The following is a 15,010-nucleotide window of genomic DNA, read 5'->3' on the forward strand; positions in this document are numbered from 1 at the left end:
CAAACTCACGCTCAATCGCATCAGCAGTCTTGACTTGGCCTTGCCAATAGCACGTTCCGAGCTCTGGGCACAACTACATACTTCACATCAAAAGTCTTTTTGAGCGCCACTATCAGCTGCAAAACCTCGGATTATGTTGCCGCCGGGCTGTCGGCTTTCGGGTGTCATTGCGCGTCAGCTGAAATGTGCCAATTGCCAACCCACCGTCTACCAGTTCCTTCAAATATTGTCGATGGCCGGCCCTGAGCACGAACAAGAAACACTGTTCGCTTAATACGCTTGCGCGTTGACCACGACGACGTCGACAACACGCGGTGCGCCCACCTCTGGACATCGAGAACTTGCGGGGAACGGTGGCTTCGATCCAGTCCTTTCTTTTTCTTTACCCCTATTCCCGAAGCGCCACCCCCAGGCCATGGGCGACTACGACTTCGCCCCGCCGCCGCTCTCGAGCGCTTATCTCGGTGAGTGTTATTCTGCGTGCTGCTACTTCGGTTCTTGCACACAGAATTCAGACCTGAACTGACAAACATCCATACACGAATCAATTCATTCTGGCGTACTATGCGCATATAGGAGCCCAAACGGGGGTGTATGCGCTCGCACTCGCGCTGACCGGGTTCCGGTTGTGGATCCGTAGGGGGCGGTATTGGGTCGACGACGTGCTCGCGCTCCTGGGGACGCTTTTTTGCGCGGTGTGCGTGATGTGCATGTGGCTCATGTATCTTCCCGATGCCCGTGAGTGCTCCTACATCCTCTAGTTATCCCCTCTATCTCACCTTTCGAATTCTTGCTTGGTACTGACACGATGTCTCATGTCTTTTTGCTGCTCTCTGATGCAGCCGTCGCTGACCGCGCCTTTCTGTGGCTTGATCTCATCGTATTTGTTATGGACGTCTGGTGCGCCCTTTCTTCTTCGTGTGTTATGCAGACCCACCTTGACCCCGATTATTTGTCACCATTAATGACGCCCTGCAGGTGTACCCGTGCAAGCATCCTCGTCTCCGTCCTGCGCGTCGTGACCAATGTGCGCTTCCGAAAACTTATCCTCGCCAGCCTCGTGCTCTTCTCTTTCTTCTGGGCCATTAGCTTTGCTGCCAAGATGTGGCTTTGCAGGAGGAGCGCGTCTACGACGTGCGAGAGCACGCGGGCGTATTCGTATATCTTGATGAGCAGTGCGTTCCATTCTCCCTTGACTTTATAACCAATGCTCATTGCGAACGGGATATCGCCATCTTTGACATCAGCTGATGCGATCAGCTCAGCCATCCTCGTGGGGCTGCCCCTGGCGATGCTGTGGAACGTCAAGCTCGCGCGTCTCCCTCGAATCCTCATCCTCTCCATTTTTGCCATGGGCGCGCTTAATGCTGCAGCCAGCATCTTGCACGACGCGTTTCTCGATCCGGTCACGAAGTTCTCGATGATCACGGCGCATTTGCAGGTGGGCATGCGTTTTCAAACCGTACCCTTTCCCCCCTTGCCGAGTATTATCTATCATCCTATGGGGCTGACTCGAATCACGCTACGGCTGACAGTGTGCCCTCGACCTCATCGCGTGCAACCTCCTCGTGACCATGACGTTTCTCTTCTGTGTTGTGCGCTCGGACAAGGCTTCAGAAATCTACGACGCGACGACGCCCCCCAGGCCGACCATGGCCGAGTTGTTTGGCGACAGCACACTCACGACCGTCGACCTTGACTCGATGCATTTCGTAGAGACGCAGGAGGACTACCGACGCTCTCGGTCGACACTAGCGTGGAACGATGCTGTTTGGAACAATGTGTCGGATTGTGTACCGCCGAGGCGAAATTCATGCGAAGCATAGTTCTGTATATCACGGTAAGTGGGTGGGCTTTTGGATCATGATCTCTATTCACACTATTTTCGACGGTAAAGATTTTTTAAGCGTTACATGTATCATATTCGCATCATCCATCACATATGTTATTTTTTTTTTAAAAAAAAAAAAAAGATGGGTAGCTCTCGACCAGGCCGGAAAGGCTGATAAACTACTCGCTTGGCTCTGCCAGGAACGACGCGGCTTCCAAATGTTTGACCCTGGATGAGGACCCTTCGAGTTGGCGTCTATTGCTCTGCGGCACACCAAACCTTGTTCTTCCTATCACGTATCCGCGCTTCCTCGCTGTTCTCCTCTCGTCCGCAGGGAATGCTTCGTCGACTGCCAATGTTTTGTATGGTAGTATATGAATATGGCTTCTGAATACCTATCGCTACTCGCCCTTAAAACTCATATATTGAAGCTGTCCCTCGACGTGACGTAAAGTGAGCTCCCTTCCACATAGTTCAGCTTACCGACGCCCCTCATAACATCATCACAGGGGAAAAGAAGAATAAATCTGGGTTTTATGCGGGAGTTTCGGCTTCTCCGATTAAGAATAGCCACTAGGTTGATATGCAGCCTTTTCAACCATCGGTGAGCGCATTTGATGTTTGAATAGGACGAGTCTCCGATAAGACGGAGAGATTTTAAGTTGCACGAACGACAGGTCGCAGCTTCTCCTATCTTATTAGATGAGCTTAATTATTCAAGGGGCAATAACGAAAGGGATAAAGCTCGACTGCGGGGCGAGAGTCAGCCCATTGACTCTGTCCTGGTAACATAAACTCTAATAATTGCACCCTTGACAGGGCGCGTGAACTCTCCGATAATTCCGCCTGATCGCCCATTCAAACAGGACTGTGCGTATGTCCCCTGAATGGGTCTCATTGGCTCGCGGGCAGCTTGTCAATGTTGCCAGGAAGGACCGAAACGTTTCGAAGTCAAAACGCCGCTCGCCCGTGTGCCTCAAGTGTGGGGACGCCGGGGCTCATACATCACGCTTGACCTTTGGTCTTTCTCTCGACCACCGTGGCCAGCACCGCAGACATCGTTATGAGTGCCGGTAGCGATCAATCCTTGAAGCTCTCGATTCCATATGTCATCTTTCAAACCGGATTCTTTGCCTTCGGGTTTCTCTTGACTGGGTTCCGACTCTGGATACGTGCTGGACGGTTCTGGTGGGAGGACTGGTTCGCGCTTATCGCCGCGTGTTTTGCTGTCGTATCATTTGTCCTTATGTGGCTCGTGCACTTATCCTTGGGTGAGGGCTAATAAACACCTTTGACACACGCAAGCCTGACATGTTCTTTTCAGACTCCCCAGGATGGCTATGTGTCTGGCTGAATATGATATCATATTGTATGGTGGTGTGGTCGGTTATTTTGCTTTTGAAGGAGACGGTGGGCTGATGACGATGAACCTCAACTAGGTTCTCGCGGATAAGCATCTTGTGCTCTGTCCTCCGAGTCGCTACAAACACGAGCATCCAGCAAATACTGAATGGTAGCTTGATGCTGTTTGTAGTAATGTGGACAACAGCTCTCACCACAAAGATATGGTTCTGCGGCAAAGACACTTCATGGGAGTCGTTTGAGCCGAGCATATGCCCAATGCCGACATCAATGTCCGTTATCGAAGCCGTCAGTGAGTTGAACCATGCTGAGTTCACAACTCAACAATAGTTATCACGCTTACTGGTTTATAGCTGACGTCGTGTCAGCGCTCATCCTCATTGCAGCGCCAATCTCCATGCTTTGGGACCTGAAGCTTGCGCGGAAGCGCAAGACTTTGCTGTACATAATCTTCTCCATGGGCTTTCTGAGCGCTGCCGCAAGCCTTGTTCACATCGTATTACTTGTGCCGTCAACAGCTCTGTCGAACATCAGTGCTTTAATTCAGGTGATACTCTCGCCTTTTCTTCATTGAACCCCATTGTTGACCGCCTTGATGAGTCTCAAGGCTTCGACAGACATGGTTGTGTGCAATCTACTCGTAACGGTGACGTTCATATATCACCGAACGCTCTCTGAGGGCACTGGCACTGGTGCCGATACGGACGATATCGCGTTATCATATGAAAGTAGATCACAGACGCGAACGCAGACCCCCAGCAGGCTAACGACAGTGGAACTTGAGTATCGTAATTCTTCGTCAAGCAACGACAGGCCTACTAGATCGGGTGCAACTCAGGGAACAGACGGAGAGTATAGGTTAAGTTTAACGTCACGCCAGCAGTCTCCCTCTTGGCCTCCCTCGTCCGAGCGCACTCCATCAAAGCGCGCAGCTGACACCATTATCTAAGATATCTGATTACTTATACATATACTGATTTTCTGTCAGGTAGACCATACTGCTCTCATGCAATTGCCAGTGCGATCCAGTTAAGACAGATCCTAATTAGCCCCTATGACTATTGCGGTCCGTGCAGGTCCGGATTTACCGGGCCAATAGCATGCTAACCGCTTGGATCGGACGTGCGCAAAAGCGACGGAACGGGGCGGTCTCAATCTTGCTCACGCTCGCAGTGCATGAATATACGATGACACACTCCACCACGTTCTCTGTCGTCGCCGACACCCCGACTATTTTACTCTAAGGACCGCGTATCCTCATTCATGGAATCGAAGCTCGATGGCCTCGTGTTTGACATCTTCCTCAAGATAGTGGGCTATCTGGATGTTGCAGATGTCACATGTCATCCATCTACGCCAGATGCGTACGGCACTCGCTTATGCATATGATCGTGACATCCTCGTTCGGTCCCAACTCCCAAGTGCGCCGAAACATGATAGAACGGGTCCAAGCCGACGCGGTCTCGTGTATCTGGAGTTTCTGGAACCGAAAACACTACTGCTTGCGGATAGAAGGGCAGTCACGCATTCGGCGGAGACTATTAATTATCTGCTGCAACCTGCGTCTTGGAGGAGCCGTATGAGATTGATTATATCTGTCTCATCGCGTAAGTTATTGTAAAATGATGGGTGGCGCTCGCAACGGGGGCGTAAATGCTGATAAGTTATCTGCTTGGCTATCCGTGTCTGTAAGCAAAACCGCCGCTTACGAAAGCTTCTCCCTGGACTTTAAGTTAGCGCCCGTGGCCCTGGGCCCGCGTCCGCGTCATCTACGATATACTGAACCTTTTCCGACCCATGACCTATTTGCACATCCTCAATGTCTTTCTGTTCTTTCATAAATGTCGCCTCGACTGTCTAATGTCTGTTTGTGTGTTCTCCATAGGCCCGTTCTTTAACTTAAAGTAAGGTGAGCTCTCTCGCACACGCTTAAATTTACCGAAGCATCTTGAAACATTTTGTCAGGGTCCGCCGAAGGTTTGAAGAAACGAAAACCAGGATAAATTGTGCATGGTGAACCTTGCCCTCTCCAATCCAGTTAGGACAGCCATTGAGCTTAAACGATATGCAACTCCATTCCTTCTGGGCGTCTTCCTTGCTAGTTGACATTGCTAAAGGAGATATTGCTGAGGCGCTGGGACAAGCGACGTCTTTGAATTAACGATCATTGTCCTGGAAACTTTAACTTGCATGTTATCGCGCCCTTGGCAGGGCGAGTAGACTTCCCGTGTATCCTCTCATTGGTTCGTGAATGTCGCCAGGAAAAGAGAATGATTGACCCTGTCTATATAAGAGCTTACTTTCTCATCCCGCAGTCTGGCCTTCAAATCATCGGGCTTCCTCCCCGCCGTTTGCCCGAATGTGTTGAAGCCATAACGGCGTTTTCCTAGGTTTCTCAAATGCGGGGAGGAGGCTGGGGTCCATCGCGCGCTCAAACCTGATTGTCGCACTCCACCTCCACACCTGTGTGCGTTCGTCATGGCCGTGGGAGGTGATCTCTCTCTGAAGCTTTCAGCGCCATATGTCGCTTTTCAAACAGGTTTCTTTGCTTTTGGCTTCTTTTTGACTGGTTTTCGGCTCTGGGTGCGAGCGGGACGGTTCTGGTGGGAGGACTGGCTTGCGCTCGCAGCAGCGTGCTTTGCTTTTATCTATTTCGTTGACATGTGGCTTTCGCACTTATCCTTTGGTGAGCCCTAGCATTCGGATACCTGGAATATGCCGAGAATATGATACACGTGGTACTAACCCGCTCCTTGTAGATTCCAAAGGGTGGCTGTGGGTCTAGTTGAGTCTCATATCGTATTGTATGGTGGTGTGGTTTGTTCTCTCTTCGTTTGAGATACAAGCTGCGCTAACGATGGCGAGCGTGACTCAGGCTTTCACGGACAAGTATCCTTTGCTCCGTCCTCCGAATCACCACCAACGCGCGCATTCAACGGACCCTGAATGTTAGCTTGATGATATTAGTCGTGATGTGGATCGCAGCTATGACCACGAAGGTGTGGTTCTGTGTCAAAGACACCTCCTGGGAGAGAGCAGAGCCTGCCATATGCCCATTACCAGCGTCAATGTCCATTGTCAAGGCAGTCAGTACGTTTGAACGCGCTAAGTTTGCGAGTTGACTATGCTTATTAAATGACCGGATTATAGCTGACGTAGCATCAGCACTTATTCTCGTTGTAGCACCAGTAGCCATGATTTGGGACCTGAAGCTCTCGCGGAAGCGCAAGACCTTACTCTTCAGCATTTTCTCTATGGGATTTCTAAGCGCTGCCACCAGTATTGTCCACATTATATTTCTTGTGCCGTCGACAGCGTTGTCGACTATCAGTGCTTTAATCCAGGTGATAACCATTCACTTTCTATATCGTATCTAGTCATTGACGGCCTTTGATGAATCACCATGCTTAGTAGGCTTCGACAGACCTGGTTATATGCAATCTACTCGTAACGGCAACGTTCCTATATCACCAAATGCTATCTGACGACACTAGTGTCGATACGGACGACATCACGCCATCGTATGAAACCATGTCGCGGACGCAGACTCAGATGACTAGCAGGTTGACGACTGTGGAACTTGATGGTTATGATTCTTTGTCAAATAACAATCAATCAGGGGTGGCCCAGGCAACATACGCAGGACATAATAGCTCAACATCTTAACAGCAGCCTTCTTCGTCAGGGCGCACACCCTCGAAGTTTGGGTGAATTTTTTAATTAGAATATTCATAGTAATTGCTTCGTTCAAGTTCGTTGTCAACTTTGGAAGACTGTTCAATTAGCCCCTATCTCGGACCGTGTTAGCCGTCCCGACCTTGTGCGGACGCGGGATGACGCGACGGAGCCAACCTTGCTCACGCTCGAGTATGATGACTCTCCCTACTGCCTTCTCTGTCGTCGGCAACGCCAACGCCCGCTGGCGACCAAATCCTCTCATTCATGACGTTGATGATCGATGACCTCGTGTTTGACGTCTTCCTCAAGATAGTTGGCTATCTGGAGGTTGACGATGTCATCCGTCTACGTCAGGCGCGTACAGTGCTCACCGTAGCTTATTTGGACTGGATAAACTAATGCATTCTGAACAGCTTTCAACACGCCTTAAGAGTATGACGAGCGAACGCGCCGTCTGGGATTCCCTTTATCGGACCTCTACGAGCCTTCAGAGACCCCCTGGCCCCCACCCATCACAGACGCGCCAGAATCTTGAACATATCCTCATTCGGTCCCACGCTGTGCGCCGAAACATGATACAACGCTCTGAACCTACGCGGTGCCGTGTACTTGAAGTATCTGGGACTGAAACACTACTTCTCGCGGACAGGTGGGCTGTCACGCGCTCGGCGGAGACCATCATCTGCTGTAATCTTAACGCGAGCGACCTAGAGGAGCCGTACGAGACCGTGGTGTGGGAGGCAGATGTGAAGGAGGGATGCGTGTTCTCGTCGATGGACTGTTCGGACGTCACGTCTTACGACGGTGTGAAGTATGCTTTTATTACGCTTGAGCAGCGCGCTAGGATGCCGCCCCCAAGTCATCCCTTCAGTATAGGGTCTGTTGAATTGTGAGTGTCTTACTTTAGCACAAGTTGATTTTTCTCGGAGCTGATGACACGGTCAGGATAGTGTTCCGAGTGGACATGGAAGATCTGGGCAAGCGCATCAAAGCCGAGGAGATTTACCGAAGCTCTTGTCTCCTAGAAGGCTCGAGCTCCGCTGTATTCTCGACATTAAGTCCAGGTGCACTCTTGGTACATTGGTCAAACACGAACGACAGATCATTCGTATGGCGGCTCGGAACCCTTGATAGATATGTAAATCCTACAGTCATCCCGAACCATAACCTCACAGAAACCGTGCGTCCCTTCGTCGATCTGTCCAATGTTCGCTCATCTAAATCCTTTTGACACCCAGGAAGAAGAGAAGCGATGGGCGCCTTACCAAGTCCTCTCCCGCACGCACCTCTTCGTTGTTCGGCCTTATATGGACAACTCCAATGATGATGCCCCGAGGACCCGAACACGGCTTAGCGCGCTTCCCCTCGCTACTGTCCATGCAGGCACCCCCCACGTATGCGCTTCAGGCGTGATCGATCGGTGCTACATGAGGGACGTCTCCATTCTGCGAGACTCGGTCGCCGATCTGACCACCGGTGAAACCGAGGTTGTGCTCATCGGCCTTAGGATCTTCGTCGCAACAGGAAGTACGGAACACCAGGACATGCTCATCATTGCAAGATTGATCATACCACCGTGCCATAACCACCAGTCAGGGGATGAATCGGAGCTAACATTGGATGGCGCAGAAGAACTCAAAATCCACATGCAGACAGTGGTACATTTCCCATTCTCTGCAGACTGCATCCTCGTCCAGCCGTCGTGGATGGGCTGTAGCATGTTCACCTTCGCCATCGAGAAGACGCAGGGCGCTCGGATCGGGGCGGTCCAGGTGGTGTACGACGACGAGACGCAGGAAGCGACGGCGATCTGCACGTCGAACGTTGACTGTATGGGCGTAGTGCAGGACGATTTTGCTCATAGGCAGGCGAAGCTGTTGTCGTCTGAGAACGAGATCTGGTCGGGTAGGATATGCTATGAATATAACATTGGACCGGGGGAGGAGACGGATGATGGGACTGTCAGTGTCCCGAAGATGCTTTGCGTTCTGGACTTCGCTTGAGATGCTCGTAATGGATTACATTCTTCGCACTTTTATTAGAGCCTGTGTCCACGATTTGCTCTATACAGTACTAGCAACGCGCTACAGATTATTAGTCAAAGTGCACGCCTCCATCAATGGAAATCTGTTCTCTGGTTAGTATGACCGAGCCCGTTACCCAACGTAACCCTTACCGTTTGCCCTGTCACGAGCACAAAACACGGTGAGTATGCCACGTAAACCCAGCAAGTAAAACTACTTACCTGTTATAAAGCGAGCCTCTTTGGACGCCAGATACGAAATAAGGTCTGCGATGTCCTTGGGTTGTCCGTCGATTCCAAGTGTTGAAAGTTGTTTGACCTATCAGTCGGATGTTAACAGCTATGATCGCGTTTACAATCATCGACGCTTTACCGTGGCCGAAATATCGACAGTACCACCACTCGCCCTCAATATACCATCTTGAAGTTCGTCAACTGACGTTGAGGATATTGCTTAGAACCGGGATTGTTTGTGATTTCAGCCATAGGACTTACGCATAGGCGTCTCTATCAAGCCGGGTGCACATGCATTCACCGTGATACCATGAGCCCCGAACTCAGCTGCGGCGACCTGGGTCAAGCCGCGCACGGCAAACTTGGAAGAGCAATATGCGCCGAGGAGGGCAAACCCTGTCATGTACGATTGGCTCAAAACGACGGAAGTATTTAATAGCTGAATGATATACGTACCTTTCTTCCCTGCTAGCGAACTCATGCCGATGATGCGTCCCCCACGTCCCTGCTTCACCATCTGTGCGCCGATGTGTTTGTAGCAGAAGAATGTACCCTTGACGTTGATCGAGAATGCGTCATCCCAATCCTTTTCGCTCACTAATAAAGGGTCGGGAATAAAAACGACGTTGATCATGAACGAAAAAAGAAATGGACTCACGCTCGGCAAGCGCATTAACTCTGACCACGCCCGCATTAGCCACCAGCTGGTTATACAACGTGTCAGTCTAGTCTTCGCTAGCACCACTGCGGACTTGAAGCCTACCACGTCAATACCGCCTAGCTGGTCCGACACAGACGCTACCATATCCTTGACCTCGTTTTCGTAACGAAGATCTGCAAGCGCAGAGCACGTCTTGATCCCCGAGCGCACTTGTGAAAGCTCTGCTGCGATGCTGTCGACGGCATCTCGCTTGTGCGGGAGATCGTTCAGTGCGAGGTCGAACCCGTCCGCTGCAAGGCGCAGAGAGACAGCATGGCCTATGCCGCCTGTGCAGCCTGTCACGAGGGCAACGCCTTTGGAGGTAAGCATAGAGAGAGTAAGACGGAGGATATGAAGGAATAGAAGAAGCTGCTTGTGGGTGAAGAGCTTTATGAACTGAGGCGATTTATAGAGCGGATGTGTACCCCACTTGGCGATGTCGGATGCTTGTTTTGTATTACCGACGATCTTGAAGGCACTCGTATAAACTCCCTATGGTCCGGAGGGACCAGTCTATGACAGAACCTAATGAAAATGAAATGGAGCCCTCACGCATCACATCGCTAGTCCCTGATAACGCCGGCATAGTCGGTCCCCGCAGTGTCATCTTCTCGTTCAGAAAGCAAATCATGAGCTGGTGAGAAAGCGTTGACTTGGTGTTGAAGGTATAACTTACCATTAGCGCTGTCATCAATATCGTGCCCCAAGAGAGGTGTTACTAATGGTGTGGTTCTCTGACCCAACCGAGGTGTAAGGGTAAGTTCGGTGGTGTTCCGCGCCGCTCGGTAATGTGGGGTGCCTGAGATTCGCCGCTTATCGAGCACAGTCTGCCTTGAAAAGCAGTCGTGATGCTACGAAGAACAACAAAGCAAACTCCATTTTAGAGGCGAGCTTCCACCGAGACATGATCCGGGTTGCAAGAGAGCCGGTGAATAACGGGTGGCCAACAAGTACAGCATCAGAATTAGAAGTGCTCACAAGAAGCCATCAAAGCGCAAAAAACTGCCCATGAGAAAGTGAGTGTCAATACAATTCAACAGCGTTGATGACAAGACAGGTGCACTACTCCATGTCACTACCCGGGCTTGATTGTAAGCTGGGAACGCCGATAGGCTCTCGAAGAAAGTACAGTGAAGGGCCTAGATGCATGATGGATGCTTGCAAGCCGAGCACTGTGTCCGTAGTTCAAGCTGACGTTGCCTCGGAGAGTTCAGACGGGGCATATTGGAGATCGAGCATAGTAGCTGATCCATGGCTGTGAGCTGCATCTGAGCGGTTACACCTTGAAGCCGAGCAGCGACTGAGCTTGAGAGCCGAAGCTGAACCCTCTGTTGCCTTTTGAGTTCGGCTAACACATAGAATAGAGCGAGAACCATGATGGCCTCTTGGATGGGCAGAAGCCTTTGCCTTAGTAAGCTCTCTTGAGCTTGGAGGTACCGAGTGAGACCTCGGCCGTGTGAATGGGTAGGTCTGCTGGGAGGTGATGTTTCCGCAATATTCGAGATAAATGCGCGATAAACTGTATTGTATCGTCGTCATCAACCAATGCTGCGTCTTGCCTACCGAATTCAACACCGCCTCAACAACTTGAAGTTATGAACGTGAGCAGACAGTGGTAGAGGGAGTGCTGGTGAATCATCTGAGGTGATATTCAGCAGCCAAGCTGAGTCAAAAACATCAGATAAAGGTTCAAAACAGGCGCACCGTCAAATGCAACCCCACTGAAGTTGTGCTAGGTGGTGATAGTCAGCAAAGAACCATAACATCATGATATTGCCAGAACACGTTCGCCAGCCGGCAGAGCGTTCCCACGGTCACTTTTCTTTCCCCCGCTCACAGCCACGAGTGGCCACTACTCTCAGTCTAAACCAGTGACAACGTATCCTGAAGAAGTGTTCTGACAGTCCTACCGTGTACACCTATCACATACTATGGACTAGCTACGAGCGGATCTCATAGGAAACAGAGACATCACAGTCGAAATTCGACGTCGGCAGAGTCAATTCCTGGTGAGAAATGCATGTGCAACATAACGCGGCCAAACGAGCTAGCTACTCCCATCAAAGGATTCACGGTACAGAAAAGAGCTGCTATCATACACGAGCAGGACGAATGCCATTTGGAAAGCTGGACTCTCAATCGCGCTTTATACCCGCCAACATGATGGCGGTGAGCACCTCCTTGCAATGCGGCATCTCGCCTCGCATGATCTGCTCCATCTTGTTCGGCAGAGTGTCCATGACTCCTTGTTCATGGCGACGAGCTAGCAGTAGCCTGATCTCCATTTCTTGTATCTCAGGGTATCTATAGAGGAATTTGTCACATAACGACTATTGTCGAACATACTAGTGGGTACCAACTTTGAAGTGAACTTGGACAAGACTTCGTGCAGGATGTTCGTTTTATTGAGTTTTCTCTCGATATCCTTGAACGCAATTTGCTTCAGAGACTCTAGCTGAAGCTAGGAAACATGTTATCACGCTCGTGCCATGGTATCAGAGAAAGTAGGATCAACAAACCTTGTGCGCTAACCGGTACATTGACTTAGGGGAGCACGGGGGACAGTCCGAATGAACATCGCCCTTCCCCATAGTAGACGATGTCCTGAGCTCTTCGATATTAGCTATGGAGGTAAGTGGAGTAAAGCTGGTTTGCCCGGTGTAAGCATAGAACAAGAACGCTTTCCATCTGCCTCGCCATTCTACGTTAGTGTATGCCTTGGATCTGTTGACGAATGAAGCTTACGTCTTATAGGCGGCGCCGGTGACTAAGATTGTCTTGGATACCGATGGAGGAATCATTGACGGAACTTCACTGGGAGTGATGTTCGATAATCCCGAGGAACTGACGGAGATGGCGTCACTTGTTCCTAAGTAAGTAGGAGGTCAGAAAAAAACCACATTTCAGCAACAAATATAACGTCTACCTGATACTGATCCGCGCCCGTCTTCTCCGACGACCTCCTCGATAATGTGCTCCTCTTCAGGATCGAAGTCGCTATCCTCTTCGTATTCGTCATCTACATCAACAAATAGTCGACCGCAGTCGACGGCTGACAGAAGATTTGCCCAATTTGTTCCCACGATATCGCTGAAATCTCCTTTTTTAAATGCTAAATGAACAACACGCAGCACCGGCCAAAGGAGGCGCTCACCTGGTCCATTATCGTCCATGCTCTTGAATGTTGAGGAAGCTGCATATAACGGAAGGGTAGAATAGAGCCTTTGTTGAGACCCCAGCTGGCGCCTTCGTGTGAATGCGTTAAACTTTGTGTCAATGAAGGTCCCGTCTGAGAGGCTCTTCGCAAGTGCTTGTTTCGTCACTGGCTCCACGCCAGGAAATACGGCAAATTGCCTGAGAGCTGAAGCGAGCATGGGTCCTGCACTTGTCAGGTCCCCTTCGATGCGCACCTTGACCAGAATATAGCACTCATTGTGAGCGCAGCTCAAACTACCACCGATCTGGTGAGTGAGCCCGAGTTGGCCTTCGGACATAGGGACAACACTATTTCCATCTTGGCAGCCAGCGAGCTTAGTATCAGCAGTTGAGGAAAATAACGAGTCGCGGTCTCGGATTGAGCGAGCATTTGCTATGAAGCTGTGCCCCAATCAGTAAACTAGAAATTAGAACAAAGGAAACGCGATTGACATACCGAGAGAAGTAGAACTTAGAGGTGGACACGGGGTCGGTAATGCCAGTGAGATCAACCAAGAGATCACATTCCTCCAGTGGTTATGAGCCCATCTGCATGAACTTCGGGCGTAGATGGAATAGATCTGACGGATCTTTGGTACCGATGAGGCCATAGCGCCACCCAAAAGTGCTCCTTTCCGAAAACGTTATTGTTCGCTCAACCAGCTGATTGGTCAAATCAGCTCGGAGAAGGGAAACCCAAGTGTTACCCCTCTGTTCCTCACGTTCGATATGCAAAGTTGGCCTCGAGACCATGCTACAGAGGGTGTTTGGTGAAAGGCGAAAAGAAGAGTGAAGTGTGGATTCCCAAGTGATCGGATCGCAGGAGATGCATTGCAATTTGAGCAGAACCCGGCTTCAACTTGATGTGCCTTGAAAGCTTGAAGTTCCCACGATGATGCTGACTAGGACTATGCTCATCCGCACCGCCTTGAGCCAGAGGGAGCCGCAACAAACGCGACAAGAGTGCGATACTAGTGTGATACCTGGGCGTCACAAGCTAGAAATGTGTCACTGCAAGTACTTATGATGAAAAACAAATTCAACCCGTGGGATTGCGCGATTCCCATGATAGCGTTGCTCCGCCTCGGATTGATTCGGAGCCGAGAAACTCCGATTGTAAAAGTGCTCACGTAATTGTTTTTTTCCACAGTCCGTCGACGTTGACAGGATTGTACGTCTCTCAACGTCTGTACGTACCAAGTACGTACATTGAAAGAGCTGTCAGCGTCAACTCTCGATCCTTTTCTAAATCTCGCTTTCTTTCGTGGGCCTGACCTTCAATCCAAACAGATGATATCCACCGCTCAATACCCTTCTCGTCCGTCCAAACCTCCGTTGTGTGCGAGGCCACTCCCGAGATCATCAACGGCCCTGACCTCTTCGTGTCCTCACGCGCTTTTTATGATCATCTTACTCCAAGCTGTCTGCAGCACGTCTATCGATGAAGGGCCAGCGTCTGGATTGTACTCGATGGGAACGCGAACAACGTCGAGAGGTTGACTTACTCTATATCCACGATGCTGGATACTGAATCAACGTCAGCGCTTGATGCGTGCCTCCGGGAAGTCGAACTCTCAGCAGACTAGTGGAACCTTCCTCAGAAGAACTTGTACATTCAGATTGGTTGGGAGTCACAAACGATCGCGTTGACGAGCTTTTGGCATCTTGATAACGTTTGTAGATTGATAGCTGTCCATTGCGAGCGAGTAAGATGAGTATGCAGTTTCTCGGTACCATATATCCTTAAAAGCAATCGTAGGCAGCCTCTGCCCGTATTTACGACGTGTTCCACAAAGTCATCATGACGGTGGTGAGCACTTCCTCGCAGTGCGGTATCTCACCTCGCATCATCTGCGCTATCTTCTTTGGAAAGGCATCCATAACTCCGCTCTCTTTGCGATAGCCCATCAAGACGCGCGTTTCCACTTTTCGTATCTCCGGATGCCTGTGCAATTCGAGTGGTAAGTCAGCCTAACTGGGTACCATG

General features: G+C 50.4%; 4 protein-coding genes across 4 annotated transcripts; 2 read left to right on the plus strand and 2 right to left on the minus strand.

Moving 5' to 3' along the window:
- Window positions 1-415: 415 nt before the first annotated feature.
- CONPUDRAFT_163835 (uncharacterized protein) lies at window positions 416-1,935 on the plus strand (the record flags this gene model as incomplete). The annotated part of the gene is made up of 7 exons (XM_007768542.1): window positions 416-464; window positions 577-738; window positions 843-900; window positions 979-1,175; window positions 1,248-1,441; window positions 1,536-1,840; window positions 1,898-1,935. The coding sequence occupies 6 exons, from the start codon at window positions 416-418 to the stop codon at window positions 1,824-1,826; spliced, it is 951 nt and encodes a 316-aa protein (XP_007766732.1). The 3' UTR covers window positions 1,827-1,840; window positions 1,898-1,935.
- Window positions 1,936-7,135: 5,200 nt separating this feature from the next.
- On the plus strand, window positions 7,136-8,964 carry CONPUDRAFT_163836 (uncharacterized protein; the record flags this gene model as incomplete). Its single annotated transcript, XM_007768543.1, has 4 exons — window positions 7,136-7,234; window positions 7,285-7,760; window positions 7,817-8,051; window positions 8,110-8,964. 4 exons carry the CDS (start codon window positions 7,136-7,138, stop codon window positions 8,872-8,874), a joined length of 1,575 nt encoding a protein of 524 aa, XP_007766733.1. The 3' UTR covers window positions 8,875-8,964.
- Window positions 8,944-10,580, minus strand: CONPUDRAFT_120872 (NAD(P)-binding protein). The gene is made up of 10 exons (XM_007768544.1): window positions 10,505-10,580; window positions 10,381-10,435; window positions 9,892-10,320; window positions 9,787-9,832; window positions 9,606-9,725; window positions 9,390-9,524; window positions 9,268-9,329; window positions 9,117-9,213; window positions 9,048-9,055; window positions 8,944-8,998 (listed from the first exon to the last, which is right to left on the minus strand). The coding sequence occupies exons 3-10, from the start codon at window positions 10,156-10,158 to the stop codon at window positions 8,966-8,968; spliced, it is 768 nt and encodes a 255-aa protein (XP_007766734.1). The 5' UTR covers window positions 10,159-10,320; window positions 10,381-10,435; window positions 10,505-10,580; the 3' UTR covers window positions 8,944-8,965.
- A 1,240-nt stretch (window positions 10,581-11,820) lies between these two features.
- CONPUDRAFT_163838 (uncharacterized protein) lies at window positions 11,821-13,322 on the minus strand (the record flags this gene model as incomplete). The annotated part of the gene is made up of 6 exons (XM_007768545.1): window positions 11,821-12,132; window positions 12,189-12,289; window positions 12,348-12,516; window positions 12,574-12,697; window positions 12,755-12,928; window positions 12,983-13,322. 6 exons carry the CDS (start codon window positions 13,320-13,322, stop codon window positions 11,964-11,966), a joined length of 1,077 nt encoding a protein of 358 aa, XP_007766735.1. The 3' UTR covers window positions 11,821-11,963.
- Between the last annotated feature and the right edge of the window lie 1,688 nt (window positions 13,323-15,010).

This window comes from Coniophora puteana, assembly GCF_000271625.1.
Source record: "Coniophora puteana RWD-64-598 SS2 unplaced genomic scaffold CONPUscaffold_4, whole genome shotgun sequence".
Taxonomy (NCBI): domain Eukaryota; kingdom Fungi; phylum Basidiomycota; class Agaricomycetes; order Boletales; family Coniophoraceae; genus Coniophora; species Coniophora puteana.

Excerpts from the sequence above, each read along its gene's own strand:
- CONPUDRAFT_120872 (XM_007768544.1), bottom strand. The coding sequence starts at position 10,158 with ATGCTTACCTCCAAAGGCGTTGCCCTCGTGACAGGCTGCACAGGCGGC. Across the intron at positions 9,330-9,389 it reads CTTGATAGAGACGCCTATGC|TTGACGAACTTCAAGATGGT; the intron begins GTAAGTCCTATG and ends CCTCAACGTCAG. Across the intron at positions 9,214-9,267 it reads CTGTCGATATTTCGGCCACG|GTCAAACAACTTTCAACACT; the intron begins GTAAAGCGTCGA and ends TCCGACTGATAG.